Genomic DNA, 15,212 nt, shown 5'->3' with positions numbered 1-15,212 from the left:
TCAACAAAGTTTGTCACAAAATCAAAAGTAGTAAAATTAACTCTGTCATTGATGAAAGACCTAAATTTGATTGATATATGGAGAAGAATTAATCCAAAAGAAAGAGATTATTCATTTTATTCAAATAGACATAAAACATATTCAAGGATAGATTTTTTCCTATTATCAACGAATATTCAAGATAGAGTGAAAAATATGGAATATAAAGCGAGAATATTGTCAGATCATTCTCCTTTGATAATGATAATGATAGATAAAGAGGAATCAATTTATAGATGGAGATTTAATTCAATATTACTAAAACGTCAAGACTTTTGTGATTTTATGAAAAAGCAGATTCAGTTCTTTTTCGATACAAATTCACATTCAGTTGATGATAAATTTATATTGTGGGAAGCAATGAAGGCATATTTGAGAGGTCAGATAATAAGTTATACTTCTAAAATTAAGAAGGAATATATGATAGAAATAGATCAATTGGAAAAAGAGATTACAAAATTAGAAAAAGAATCTCAAAGAAATATGACAGAGAGAAAAACAAAGACAACTTATTAATAAGAAGGTACAATATAATACACTCCAGACATATCGAACAGAAAAAGCAATTATGAGAACTAAACAGAGATATTATGAACTAGGTGAAAGATCACATAAGGTCCTTGCATGGCAGTTAAAAACAGACCAGACTTCTAAAACAATAAATGCAATTCGAACAAGAGTAAATAAAATTACTTATAAACCTTTAGAAATTAATAAAACTTTTAAGAATTTTTATTCCGAGTTGTATAAATCAGAATCACAAAATGATAATGTCAAGATAAAAAGGTTTTTATCACAAATAACTCTTCCAAAATTAAATACGGAAGAACAGAAGGGATTAGATATGCCGTTTACATTGAAAGAGGTCGAAGAAGCCCTAGGATCACTTCAAAGTAATAAATCTCCAGGAGAAGATGGTTTTCCGCCTGAATTTTATAAAAAGTTTAAAGATTTATTAATTCCTCCTTTTATGGAGTTAATACATCAAGCGGAAAGAACACATAAACTTCCAGAATCTTTTTCGACAGCTATTTTAATAGTATTGCCAAAAAACGATAGAGATCTTTTAAAGCCAGCATCATATAGACCTATTTCTTTATTAAACACTGATTATAAAATAATAGCAAAAATCTTAACTAACAGATTATCTAAATACTTACCAAAATTAGTACATATGGATCAAACAGGATTTATTAAAAATAGACAATCGGCAGATAATGTAACTCGGTTATTTAGTATAATTCATTTGGCGCAAAAGAGGGAGGAAATGAGTGTGGCAGTTGCTTTAGATGCAGAAAAAGCATTTGATAGATTGGAATGAGATTTTTTATTTAAGGTATTGGAAAAATATGGATTAGGAGTATCTTTTATAAAATGGATTAAAACCTTAAATACTAATCCCAAAGCTAAAGTAGTGACAAATGGTCAAATTTCAACGCCATTTCAGTTAACAAGGTCAACTAGGCAAGGTTGTCCATTATCACCTGCTTTATTCGTGTTGGCAATAGAGCCATTAGCTGAATTAATTAGAATGGACCCAGATATTAAGGGTTTCAGAGCTAATCAGGAAGAATACAAGATTAACTTATTTGCTGATGATGTTCTGCTTTATTTAACAAACCCATTGCACTCGTTGCATAAATTATCCTATAGATAAGAAGAATATGGGAAAATATCAGGTTATAAAATAAATTTGGATAGAAGTGAAATTTTACCTCTTACTAAAGGAGATTATAGTCAATGTCGATTAATAACTCAATTTAGATGGATGGCAAATGGTATAAAATATTTAGGTATAAGAGTTGCTAATGATATAAAGAACTTATATAAATTAAATTACTTATTGAATTAATTATTGAAAAAAATTATTGAAAAAAATTCAAGAAGATCTTGATAAATGGATGGTATTACCAATAACATTAGTAGGTAGAGTAAATACCATAAAAATGAATATATTCCCTAGACTACAATACTTATTTCAATCACTACCAATACAACTACCCCAGAAGTTTTTTCAAGAGTTAAACAAATATGTGAGGAAGTTTCTTTAGAAAGGTAAGATGTCAAGAATATCGTTGGAAAAATTGACATGGAAATTTGATCTAGGAAGGTTACAACTTCCAAATTTTAAGAATTATTATAAAGCAAATCAACTTAGATTTATTGCATCTTTTTTTGACAAAGATAGACCGGCATGGATTAGAATAGAACTAGATAAAATAGGAGAAAATACACCAGAAGATTTTATATATAAATGGGAATCTAAATGTTTACGGGAAAAGAAAGAATCTCCTATATTAAAACATTTGATTGACTTATGGAATAAGATAAATGTTGATGATGAGACAAAAAAATCTTTATTAGCAAAGAGATCTTTAATTCAAAATAGACATTCCTTTTACAATGGATAATCAACTTTTATATAATTGGTTTCAAAAAGGGATTAGATATATAGGAGATTGTTTTGAAGGAGGTATATTAATGTCATTTGATCAATTAAAAAATAAATATAAAGTATCAAACAACACTCTTTTTTGTTACTTCCAACTAAGGGCTTATTTAAGAGAAAAATTAGGTCAAACAATGTTATTGCCGAAATCTAATGAAATAGAAACTTTCATTCAAAAAGGAAAGATTAAAAAATTTATTTCTTGTATGTATATCTTGATTCAAAAACAGGCAATTAAACAAGGAGTCCATAAGTCAAGACAAAAATGGGAAAGTGACTTGAATATTAAAATTGAAGAAACAAATTGGTCAAGACTATGTCTTGATTGTATGACAAATACAATAAATGTCCGGTTAAGATTAGTGCAATATAATTTTTTACATCAATTATATATTACACCACAAAAAATGAATAAATTAAACCCAAATTTATCCGATCAGTGTTTCCGATGTAACCAAGAAATCGGTACATTTTTACATTCTACTTGGTCTTGTTCTAAAATTCAACCTTTTTGGACAAATTTAAGAGTTTTATTGGAACAAATTATTGGAACACAACTTCCACATAATCCAATATTATTTTTACTAGGCGATATTGAAGGGATAAAACCGAAACCCAAATTGAATAAATATCAGAAAGAATTTATAAAAATTGCACTGGCAGTAGCCAAAAAGGCTATTGCAGTTACTTGGAAATCGGATGCATACTTAAGTATAGATCGTTGGAAGAAGGAAATACAAAAGACAGGATTAAATATATAGGTGCTCCGAAAATGAAATAATTGGTTATTTGGGGAAAGAAATAAATATATATACTAAAGTTATTACGAACTCCATGGAGCATGTGGGGATCTTCCGATATCCAGGCACTCTTTCTTTTTTTTTTCTATAGGGATGTTAGGGGGGAGGGGTTAAGGGGAGGGGGGAAGGGTATATATATTTTTTCATATATTTTCTTTTATTTCTGTAATTATTTGAAAACTCAATAAAAAAAGTTTTTAAAAAAACTATTGCTTCAATTTTATTTTTTTGTATATGGTCCATAATGTGAAGTGTCCTTCGTATATTGTCTTGAGTCTGGCGTTGTCATATAAAACCTGTCTGATCATTACGTATCAGTATGGGTAGAAACTCCTCTAATCGGTTGGCCATGATGGAGGTAAATAACCTATAATCTACATTAAGAACGGATATTGGTCTAAATGACCCGCATTCCATTTTATTCTTGCCTTCTTTCGGTATAGCTGAGATTATCACTTCCTTCCAACTGGGTAGCATTTGTGCCTTTTTTAGAGCCCAGTTCAGTGTGGGGAGTAAAACAGGAATTAACTCATTTTTAATTCTTTGTACCACTCTGCCATATACCCATCTGATCCTGGTGACTTGCTTAATTTAAGCCTACTAATTGCAGCTTTTAATTCAACTTCAGTTATGTCAGCAGTCATCCTTCTATTTTGTTCTTCGCTTAAAGTGGGTAACTCTAGAGAATTCAAGAAGGTGTCAGTTTGGGTTATGCTTCCCCCGGAACTTTGAAATATAGCGTTTTGTAAAACACTTCAAAAGCTTCTTGAATTTCACTTAGCTAATTTTTTATCATTTTCGTTCTTGGGTCCCTAATTCTACGAATTGTATTTTCTGCTCTTTTTTTCAGTTTCCACTTCAGTATTTTCATAGATTTCGATCCACTTTCATAATGTCTCTGTTTCAGAACCATTAAGTTTTTCCTGATTTCTTGCGTAGCCAAATTATTTATTTCATTCCTAATTTTTTTAATTTCCCCTAATGTATCCTGTGCCAAATTCAATTTGTGTTTTTTCTCTAGTTCCTTCAGCCTATTTTGTAATTCTTCTAATGTTTTATTCCTTACTTTTTTCTTATATGATATCGCTATGATTTTCCCTCTTAAGACCGCCTTCAGAGTATCCCATAAAATGAGAGGTGAAACTTCTCCATTATCATTAAATTCTAAGTAGAGACCAATTTCTTTTTTAATTTGTTCCTTAAAGTATGGATCATTGAGTAGACTTGAATTTAGTTTCCAAATAGTATTCTTTGGTTGTAGGTCAAAATCAACAGATAAATATATAGGTGCATGGTCACTTACATCTATTGTCCCAATTCCACAGGTGTTTATTTTGTCTTTGTCTTTTCCAAATGTTATGTAATAGTCTATTCTTGTATATACAGAATGTGGAGAGGAATAATGAGTGTAATCCCTTCTGTCAGGGAAAAGGTCCCTCCATATATCAATTAAACCAACATCCTCAAAAAGTGTATTAACTTTCTTATGTAAAGATTTTGTTTTATAGGTTTTTCTATTGGAAGAGCCTAAGTTTGGTTGTAATTGTAAATTTAAGTCTCCCCCACATATCAGGAGACCTTCTGTTTCCATTACCATAATATCAGTAATTTTCTGAAAGAAACCAATGTCACTTCCCGGGGTTGCATATATATTCAATAGAGTAACTGAATTGCCGTCTATATTCCCCCTTACCAGAATATATCTGTCGCCTTTATCTCCCATTTCGAATATTTTTTCAAAATTTAGCTTACTTGAGATGAGAATAGCAACTCCTCTCTTATGTCCTGATTTATATGAGGAGAAAAACAGATTAGTGAAGCCCATTCTCTTTAGGTTTTTATGCTCATTATCACTTAAATGAGTTTCCTGTAAATATACTACATGGGCTTGTTCTTTTCTCATTTTGGATAATATTCTCTTACGTTTGATTGGATTTAATAGCCCATTTACATTAAAAGAAATGAATTTTACCTTGTCCTTAGCCATCTGTATTTATCTGTCAATGTATCATTGAAATTAGAATAAAACTTGATCAATCTACTCCCTGAACAAATAAGAACCAAGAAACTCAAATAATAACAAAAATGGCAACAAACGTGTGATTCCAAGGCTGAGGTCTCTAGTAGATGACCCTGCGTTGAGCTAGAGGAAATGTCTAGCTGTGTGGGATAACCTCTCCTATTTGTGAGTTGAGGGCCCCCATTGCAGTATTCATAAAAGTCAGTGAACAAATCCATTACACAGAAAAGATTTCCCTGTGTATTCCTCCTATATATACATATATATATACACAAACACACTACACATACACATATATGCACGAATATATATATACTCATTTTGGTGGGGGGAAAAGGAGTAAGTGAGCGAATAAAGAATAACAACTAAGTAATATAAAATCCACATTATAATAGTATTTCTCGAGATAGGTATATCACCGTGTACTTTTGCTTCTGTTTAGCTTTTCAACATTTTTAAAGTTAGCCAAACCTTATGGCTCTTCTGAAGCGGGTGAGGACTGTCTTTGGGAAACTCCCGGTCTCTTCCTGATACATTTCTCTCGGCCTCCTCCCGTCTCCTGCCTTCTCATTTCTCGCACTATTTCCCAAACCGAGTAGGACAATTCCTCAGCCAGGCTTTCCTTTGATTTGGTCATGCTGACGGGCAACCCTCTGGCCTTCATGTCTGTAGTCGCCTCTTCCACTGTCTGGTACAACCACGTCCCGTTGTCATAAAACACTCGAAGTTTAGCAGGGTACGGAGTTTGAAATCTAATCTTATTTTGCTTTAATATTCACTTTACTTCGGAGTATTCTTTGCGTTTCTGGAGGACCGCGGGGTGGTAATCTTGGTTGAAATATATTAATTTCTCCTCTAAAAACACTCGCTTCTTACTCCAGGCCCTTCGTAGAATCTCCGCCTTGGTGCTGTACCAAAGGAATTTAATTATTATTGAGCGTGGCTTTCTATCCTGGGTAGGCTTTGGGACTAACGCGCAGTGGTCTCTTTCGACTTCCAGCTTCATAGCCGGGGGAAGATCCAGTGCGTCCCACAGTAACTTTCCAACAAACTCCGTCATAGACGAGCCCTCCGCTCCTTCGGGAACGTTGTAGATTCTGATATTTTTCCGCCATGATCTTCCCTCCAGGTCAAGCAGTTTACCTTCTTAGTGATGTATTATTTTTATTGTCTTGCTCAGTATCCGTTCCATGTTTTGAACGCAATCTTTCACCTTCTCAATGCAAGTCTCTGCCACCGCTATTTTTTGATTAACGCTGGCGAGCTCTGCCTTAATATCACGGAGCTGCTGCTCTATTTCTTTCCGGAACTCCCTTATCTCTTTCAGGATTTCGAAGATATTCGCCGCTTCGTCTGAACGAGGCCCAGCAGCCGCCTCGCTAGCACGCAGTCGGGTAGGAGAGCAGCTCGCTGCACTCCTCTCGGACGCAGGCTCCGCAGTGTCACTTTTTTAATTTCCATTTCTTCTCCCCATTCTTGCCCTTCTTTTCAGTTCAATTTTTTTTGAAAAATATTATATTTGACGGGTTAACGGGGCTTAATATGCTTTTTACTGGAGGAGCTAGTGACTTAAGCTGTCATTCTCGACGAAGGCATCACCGGAAACCTTGTTACATTTCTAACAGCAAGACTGATCACTGTTAATCCAGCTATGAATGAGTGGAACAATTTTGACTTTCAGATTAAGGAAGATAAGTCCTTGCCCACGGACTGAATTGCCAATGCTCTCGTTCCCTTGGTACTATGGGTTGCTCCTCCTCACCTTTGCATGCTTGCCTTGGGGTTCACTTTGTCTATATGCTTCTAACTCTGATGTGCTCTGCTGCTCTCAATCTTGCCCTTAGTCTTTCACTCACCCACTCCAAAAAAAATCAAATGTAAACATTAATTGTTATGATGAGTGTAAGTAAGAAAGGCAACTGCTATTACATTATTTATGTTGGTTTTATATTTAAATCTGCATTTAATCAATCCTGATCTAGTTCAAGAAATTCTATGGAAAGAAGTTAGCAATGCAGTATTTTCAAATCAATTTTCAAGATAATGTCATCCTTTGTTCTTGATGAAGTGTGTATTTCTCTCTTTCATCCCTTCCTAGTGTTACTATCGCTTGATTATTTGGGCATGAACTATGGAACATAATGTTTTGAAGGGAATATCTCTCACGTTATCCAAGGCAAAACTGTGCTTCGTTGCCAACTATTGTATGGTACCATACAGGAAGAAATCTAGTTTTGTGCTCAATTATGTTAGATCTATAATTAGAAATCTTGGAAATCTGATTTAGATCTCTTTTTTCGAAAAAAAGTTTGAAGTTTCAAAGTACCGTAGATTCCGGACTACAGAGTGCACCTGATTAAAAGCCGCTGGCTCTAATTTTAGAAAGAAAATCAATTTTTTACTTGTACAGGCCGCACCGGATTTTCGGCCGCAGGTGTCCCACGTTGTAATATGAGATATTTACACAGAAAGATATTACACGTGAGGATTTTTTAACTTTTAATTAAATCCATATGGTAACATAAACAAATACATATTGCAAATGCTTTTTTTTTCGAACCGTGCCTGTAACGCGGCTACTTTTAAATATACGTTGCGTATACTTTTTTACTGAACAACATTCCAATATCTCCTAACGACTGGTAAAAAATATATATTCTGCAGCCTACCAGGAAAAGTTATTGATCGCCTTTAACTTAAAAGCAGCGTTCGCTCAGATCCAATGCCGCTCGCCCCCCTCCTTCCCGTTTATCGCAAACCGGTATTTTTCCCACAAGACGCGGCGAAACCGGGTGTGACGTCATAGCATCCCGCGATGTAGTACAGAAAACAAATATAGTTAAAACACTTCTAACTTTAACTAGAAAATGAATTACTAAGCGAAAATATTATAAACTAAATAACTGCCATAAAGGCAGCACAATGCTTTTCTTCGAGTGTTTTCCATGTTGATGAGGGTGAGTACAAATGACTGATTTACAATAATTTAATTGTGAAAGTGCGCTTGATTTATCGTACAATTTCATTGGACCTCTGTGAACTACTCATCAATTTTATTGGTCTACTGTTATGAGGCAAAATGTTTTTGGCGGCATGAAAAAAATCATGCATTAGCCGCACCGTATTAAAGGCCGCAGAGTTCAAAGCTGTTCAAAATGTGGGAAAAAAGTAGCGGCTTATAATCCGACATCTACGGTACATATATCTCACCATATACAACCCTGAGATTCATTTTCTTGCATGTGTACTCAATAAATCCAATAATAGAATAATAACCATAATAGAATCAATGAAAGACAATTTGTCTTTTGTTTGACCAATGTGAAAAAGACAATAACTGTGCAAATACAAAAAGAAAAAAAGTAATAATAGTATTAAAATAAGCAATAAATATCGAGAACATGAGATGAAGTGTCCTTAAAAGTGGGTCCATAGGTTGTGGGAACATTTCAGTGATGGATGAGGCAAGTGAAGTTGATTAAGTTATCACCTTTGGTTTTAGAGCCTGATCGTTGAGGGGTAGTAACTGTTCCTGAACTTGGTGGTGTGAGCGTATGTCTTTTGTACCTTCTTCTTGATGGCAGCAGCAAGAAGACAGCATGTCCTGGGTGGTGGGAGTCCCTGATGATGGATGCTGCTTTCTTACGACAGTGCTTCGTATAGATGTGCTCAGTGGTAGGGAGGGGTGTACCTATGATGGACTGGGCCATATCCACTACTTTTTGTTGGATTTTCCCTTCAAGGGCTTTTGTGTTTCCATACCATTCTATGTTGCAGCCAGTCAATATACACTCCACTACACATCTATAAAGGTTTTTGTCAAAGTTTTAGATGTCATGCTGATCTTTGCAAACTCCTGAGGAAGTTGAGGCACTGTTGTGCTTTCTTCTTAATTGCACTTATGTACTGGGCCCAGGATAGGTCCTCCAATGAGGACTGACTAATGAGGTCAATAATCAGCTCCTTGGTCTTCCTGACAATGAGTAGTAGGAGGTGGTTGTTGTGGCACCAGATTTTCAGTTTCCCTCCTATACCACCTTTGATTCAGCCAGTGATAGTGGTGTAATCAGCCAACTTGAATGTGGAACTGGGGCTGAAAAAAAGAATGTGCTCTTAAATAATTTATTGGTATTCAAGTTTTTAGTCTGAAATGACACATCATTTTACCTTATTTCTTAGGTACATTAATAATTCCTGGCCACAAATTCCTGGTTGCAGATCAACGATTTTGGAACATTGAGTCACAACTGTAATAAAATAATGAATAAATGCATGTATCAGGGAACTTTTAAAATCAGTTGGCAACTGAGCACAATGAAATTGGAACCAGGATTCTTAAATAAATTTTTGCTAAATACAAGATTTGTTAGGATGACCCAGTTCATTTCAAGTACAGTACACTGAGACTATAAATGAGTGAGGTTATTTGCTTTAGATTTTCAGGAACTGTAATTAATTCAAAGTTCAAAGTAAAATTTACTATCAGACCACATACAACCCTAAGATTCTTTATCTGCAGGCATACTCAGTAAATTTATAGAACAGTAACTGTAAACAGGATCAATGGACAACAAACTGTGCAAATGTAAATATAAATAAATAATGAGCATGATATAACAAGATCAAAGAGGCCTGAGTGGTGAGGATCTTGATGCTGGATGCTACTTTTCTATAGCAATGTTTCATGAAATGTGCTCAGTGATTGGGAGGGTTTTACCCATGATGTACTGGGCTGAATTCACTACTTTTTGTAGGATTTTCCACTCAAAGGCATTGCTGTTCCCATACCGGGCTGTTATGTGGCCAGTCAGCACATTTTCCACCACACGTTTATAAATTTTGCCAAGGTTTTTGATGACATGGTGAATCTCTGCAGACTCCTGAGGAAGTGGGGGTATTGTTGTGCTTTTGTTGCAATTATATTTATATGACGGGTCCAGGACAGGTCCTCTGAGATAGCAGCACCAATGAACTTAAAGTTACTGGCCCTCTCCACCTCTTATCCTCCGATGATCACTGGTTCATGGTCTTGTTTCCCTCTCCTGAAGTCTACAGTCAGTTCCTTGCCTTACTGACATTGTTGTTGTTATTATACCACTCAGCCAAACTTCCAATCTCCCTCCTGAAAGCTGATTCATCACTACCTCACAACAGTGGTATCATCAGCAAAAGTGTATATGGTGTTGGAGCTGTACTTAGCGCAATGAAGTATTGAGCACATTATTTAAATAACCTTGTAGCTAATGACAACCATGATTAAGAGGCTGTATCACTGTCGTAGCAACCAGTTTTCCAGTTGTAATAAAATTATCCTGAAATAAAATAATTCTGTCTTCCTAATATTGAGATCAATACTCCTCTGATATTTCTATAGCAGTTGTCAAGTTGGTTTCTTGTGGCAAAGTCTCAGTTCCTCCAGAACTCTGTCATTTCCTCTGAATTTAAAAGTTCATTTTTAACAAAAGTCCATTTTTGTATTTTTCTCAGAATAGCAAATCTAATATGATTGTGTCATTTTTTCTTTTGTATTTGCAGTTTGTCATCTTTTACACACTGGTTGAACAGCCAGGTTTGTGTGGTCTAACATTAACTCTATTACGGATTTATTGAGTATGCCCACAGGAAAATGAATCTCAGGGTTGTATATGGTGACATATATGTACTTTAATAAATTTACTTTGAACTTTGAAGTTATTTTTTTCTTTTGCTTGTGTTTTGAAACTGTGGAGCCACATAAACAACTTGAAAGTTATGCAACTATGAGGAATTAGAATGAGACATCAGTGAGCACTCAGAAATAATGCATATTAATATGTTTATTTCTAATGCATTTGTATATATTTCCTATGTCCATTGACAGAGGAGTTCATCACTTCCAATGAACAACGGAGAAAATAATTTTGTATATATTAAATTTGGTTGTAGTGATATTTACAATGTGATAAATTCCTTGAGCTTTCCAAATGCTCATGACTGTTTGGATTTGCTCTATAGTGAATATCATCAGTAAAGATTTATGTACTTGCAAGACTAAAACGTTTGTGATTTCTGTATGTGACTGAATTAATGTAATAATAATCCTGACCAGAAAACAGAGGATGATGTTGCTGCAGGATATATTACCACAAATGTGCAGTAGTTTGCCTTTACGTAGATTAGATTACGTAATTGGTTGATTAGGTATTTGCGTTAATGGGCAGATGTTCAGATACACCTAATAAAGTGACCACTGAGTGTAATATAATGGGTTAGGAGAGGGAGCTATCCATGAGAAAATCTCACTCGATCTGACAACTGGCTTCAAGAAGCTTTGATATCCTCTAAGCTACTGTTAGAAAAGGCCACATCAATGAAAAAGGAAATTATTTGTGAGGCAAATGTAACGCAGTTTGAAAGGTCAAGTGAATAAGATTGATCAGCCTTAACCCATTGCAAGCTCTAACAAAAGCTTTGGGTTTTGTTTTAACAGAAATTAGAAGTACTTGATGATGATGCAGTTGAGATGAGCAGTTGTGATCGCATAGCTGTTGAAGTTGAGCAGCTTCAAAAATTACTGAGCTTAAAGGTAAGATATGATACCTGTTAACATTTAACAACATTGGATTACTGTCCAAAACCTGCTGAACCAGCTTGTTTAGCTGCTAGATGCAATCAAGAGATGTTTCCCAAGGTCAAGATTTTAGAATTATTAATGTATCTGCTTCATTGCTGTTACTTGCAATTGTTAGTTCTGGTCTTAATGTTACAGAACTGACAAAATCGTTGAAAAGTTTTGTATTCAATTTCCCATTCTTTTATATTGAGATTGGGTATAAAAGAACTTCTGATTTATTTTAACAGAGCACATTACTGGATATACTTCTTTCTGATATTCAATGTAAAGCACTACATGGTAACTTTTTGCCAATTGGCTACATTTCAGTATGTTATAAAATATAAAATAGTTTGCGCTTTTAGAGTTGTAGTATTTTATTGTCCAGTTAAATATCAGCAGTAAAGCCTTATTTAACTTAAATTTGAGCAATGAAATTTTGAGTTCAGTTTTCTCAAGAAAAATTAAAACAAGGAGACATTGCATGGACAGAATAATAATCATTGGGGAAAGAAGATACAAGTAATAGCCCCAATTTGTTTTAACCCTGTTGTATTGTAAAGGTTTACATTATCCTCAATGTATTTTGTGTATTTTTTTTCATTGTGGGATTTTTTTAATTTTGTACAACACCCAATCAATGTTTCAGCAAATGTTCAATCCTATTGCTTTGTTTAATTGTCAGGGTAGATGCTCTGATTTAATAACTCAAATATTTACTCTCTTGTACAATGTGCAAAATTTTGTTTTAAGACCACATATTCCTTGAAACATTCTATGCCCTCTAATTCACAATGAAGTTTACCATCATAAGAACTCAATATCATTGTGCTTGGAATGGCCAGGCAATCTGATCAGAATGACCACCATAGCTTATTATCCATCCTCAGTGAAGAATGAAGGTAGTTCTGCCTGGCTCAAAATTGCTGCATCTCCTCATTCATCTGGCATTTTTGGCACCATTAATTACATCATTATTCTCTAGTACCCTCAACACTGCCTTGTAGAACTTGTATTGCTATTTGCATTATAATTTCTTCAGTTGATGCACTAAATTCTCTGGTGGTTTGTGTTCTTACACTCTTCAACCTAGTCTTCTCTGCAGTTCCTCAATTAGATGCTTCCTCATAGCAACATTTAAAAATGATATTAGTTTCCAGAGTTCAAATGTTTGTAGCATTCAGAATAAGGTGGACAAACTAATGTCGCAATTAGAGATTGGTTGGTATGACATTGTGGGCAGCACTGAGTCATGGGTGAAAGGCGGCCATAGTCAGGAGCTTAACATCAAGGGATATATTTTGTATCGAAATGACAGGCAGGAAGGCGTAGGTGGTGGTGTGGCTCTGTTGGTAAGAGAAGGATTACCTCTTTAGAAAGAGATGACATAGGGTCAGAGAATATTGAATCTTTGTGGATGGACTTAAGAAACTGCAAGGGTAAAAAAAACATTCTTGGAATCATGTACAAGCCTCCAAATAGCTAAGATGTGGGATTAGAAACATAGAAAACGTACAGCATAATACAGGCCCTTTGGCCCACAACGCTGTGCCGAACATGTCCCTACCTTAGAAGTACCTGGGCTTTATCCATAGCCCTCTATTTTTCTAAGCTCCATGTAGCCATCCAGGAGTCTCTTAAAATGACCTCCGCCGGCAGCCCATTCCATGCACTCACCACTCTCTGCGTTTATAAAAAAAAAAAAATTATTACCCCTGACATCTCCTCTGTACCTACTTCCAAGCACCTTAAAACTATGCTTTCTCGTGCTGGCCATTTCAGCCCTGGGGAAAAGCCTCTGACTATCCACATGTTCAAGGCCTTTCATTATCTTGTACACCTCTGTCAACTCACCTCTCATCCTCCATTGCTCCAAGGAGAAAAGGCCAAGTTCACTCAACCTATTCTCATAAGGCATGCTCCCCAATCCAGGCAACATCCTTGTAAATCTCCTCTGCACCCTTTCTATGGTTTCCACATCCTTCCTTGAGTGAGGCTACCAGAATTGAGCACAGTACTCCAAGTGGAGTCTGACCAGGGTCCTATATAGCTGCAACATTACCTCTCGGCTCCTAAACTCAATCCTACAATTGATGAAGGCCAATGCACCGTATGCCTTCTTAGCCACAGAGTCAACCTGCCTAGCAGCTTTGAGTGTCCAATGGACTCGGACCGCAAGATCCTTCTGATCCTCCACACTGCCAAGAGTCTTACCATTAATACTATATTTTGCCATCATATTTGACCCACCAAAATGAACCACCTCACAAATATATTTGAGATTGCAAAGGGAGCTGGAAAAGGCACGTAATAAGGGTAATGTCACAATTGTAATGAGGGACTTCGATATATAAGGGGATTGGGAAAATCAGGGTGGTGCAGGATTGCAAGAGAGGGAATTTGTTGAATGCCTACAAGATGGACTTTAGAGCAGCTTGTGCTTGAGCCTACTCAGGAATGGCTATATTAGATTGGGTGTTATGAAATAACCCGGATCTTATTAGGGAGCTTAATGTAAAGGAACCCTTAGGAGGCAGTGATCGTAATATGATTGACTTCATACTGCTGTTTGAAAGGGAGAAGCATAAGTCATATATATCAGTATCGCAATGGAATAATGGGAATTACAGAGGCATGAGAGAGGTGTTTGTCCAGGTGGGTTGAAGGAGGATACTGGTGGGGATGATAGCAGAGCAGAGATGGCTGAAATTTCTGGGAATAGTTCACAAGGTGTGACATAGATATGTCCCACAGAGGAAGAAGTTCTCAAATGGCAGGATTAGATAACTGTGGTTGACAAGGGAAGTTGAGGACTGCATAAAAGCCAAGTAAAGGGAATGGGAAGTTGGATGATTGGGAAGCTTTTAAAATCCAACAAAAGGCAATTAAAAAAGCTATAAGAAGGGAAAAGATGAAATATGAGGGCAAGCTAGCCAATAATATAAAGCGGGATACTAAAAGTTTTTTCAGTTATATAGAGTAAAAGGGAGGTGAGAGTTGATACTGGACCACTGAAAAATGATGCTGGTGAGGAAGTAATGGGGGACAAAGAAATGGCAAATGAACTTAATGAGTACTTCCCATCTGTCTTCACTGTGGGAGACACTAGCAGTGTGCTAGGGGTCTGTGAATATTAGGGATCAGGAGTGGGTGCCATTGTTGTTACAAAGGAAAAGGTGCTAGGCAAGCTGAAAGGTCTTAAGGTGGATAAGTCACTTGAACCAGGTGAACTACAAACCACCTGAGAGAGGTTGCTGAAGAGATAACGGATGCATTGGTATGATCTTTCAAGAATCACTTGATTCTGGCATG

The 15,212-nt window shown here is 35.8% G+C and overlaps 1 protein-coding gene across 8 annotated transcripts in view; it reads left to right on the top strand.

The window, feature by feature from the left end:
• Window positions 1-15,212, top strand: part of hdx (highly divergent homeobox) — a 153,643-nt gene that overhangs the window by 130,757 nt on the left and 7,674 nt on the right. For all 8 annotated transcript variants that reach the window (XM_073058596.1, XM_073058589.1, XM_073058595.1 and 5 more), the window contains one exon: window positions 11,778-11,873. In XM_073058596.1, the coding sequence (XP_072914697.1) occupies window positions 11,778-11,873 (96 nt within the window). The remainder of the gene's footprint in view (window positions 1-11,777; window positions 11,874-15,212) is intronic.

The sequence above is a fragment of the Hemitrygon akajei genome, chromosome 10, assembly GCF_048418815.1.
Source record: "Hemitrygon akajei chromosome 10, sHemAka1.3, whole genome shotgun sequence".
In the NCBI taxonomy this organism is placed as follows: domain Eukaryota; kingdom Metazoa; phylum Chordata; class Chondrichthyes; order Myliobatiformes; family Dasyatidae; genus Hemitrygon; species Hemitrygon akajei.
This window is presented reverse-complemented; position numbering and strand designations above follow the sequence as displayed.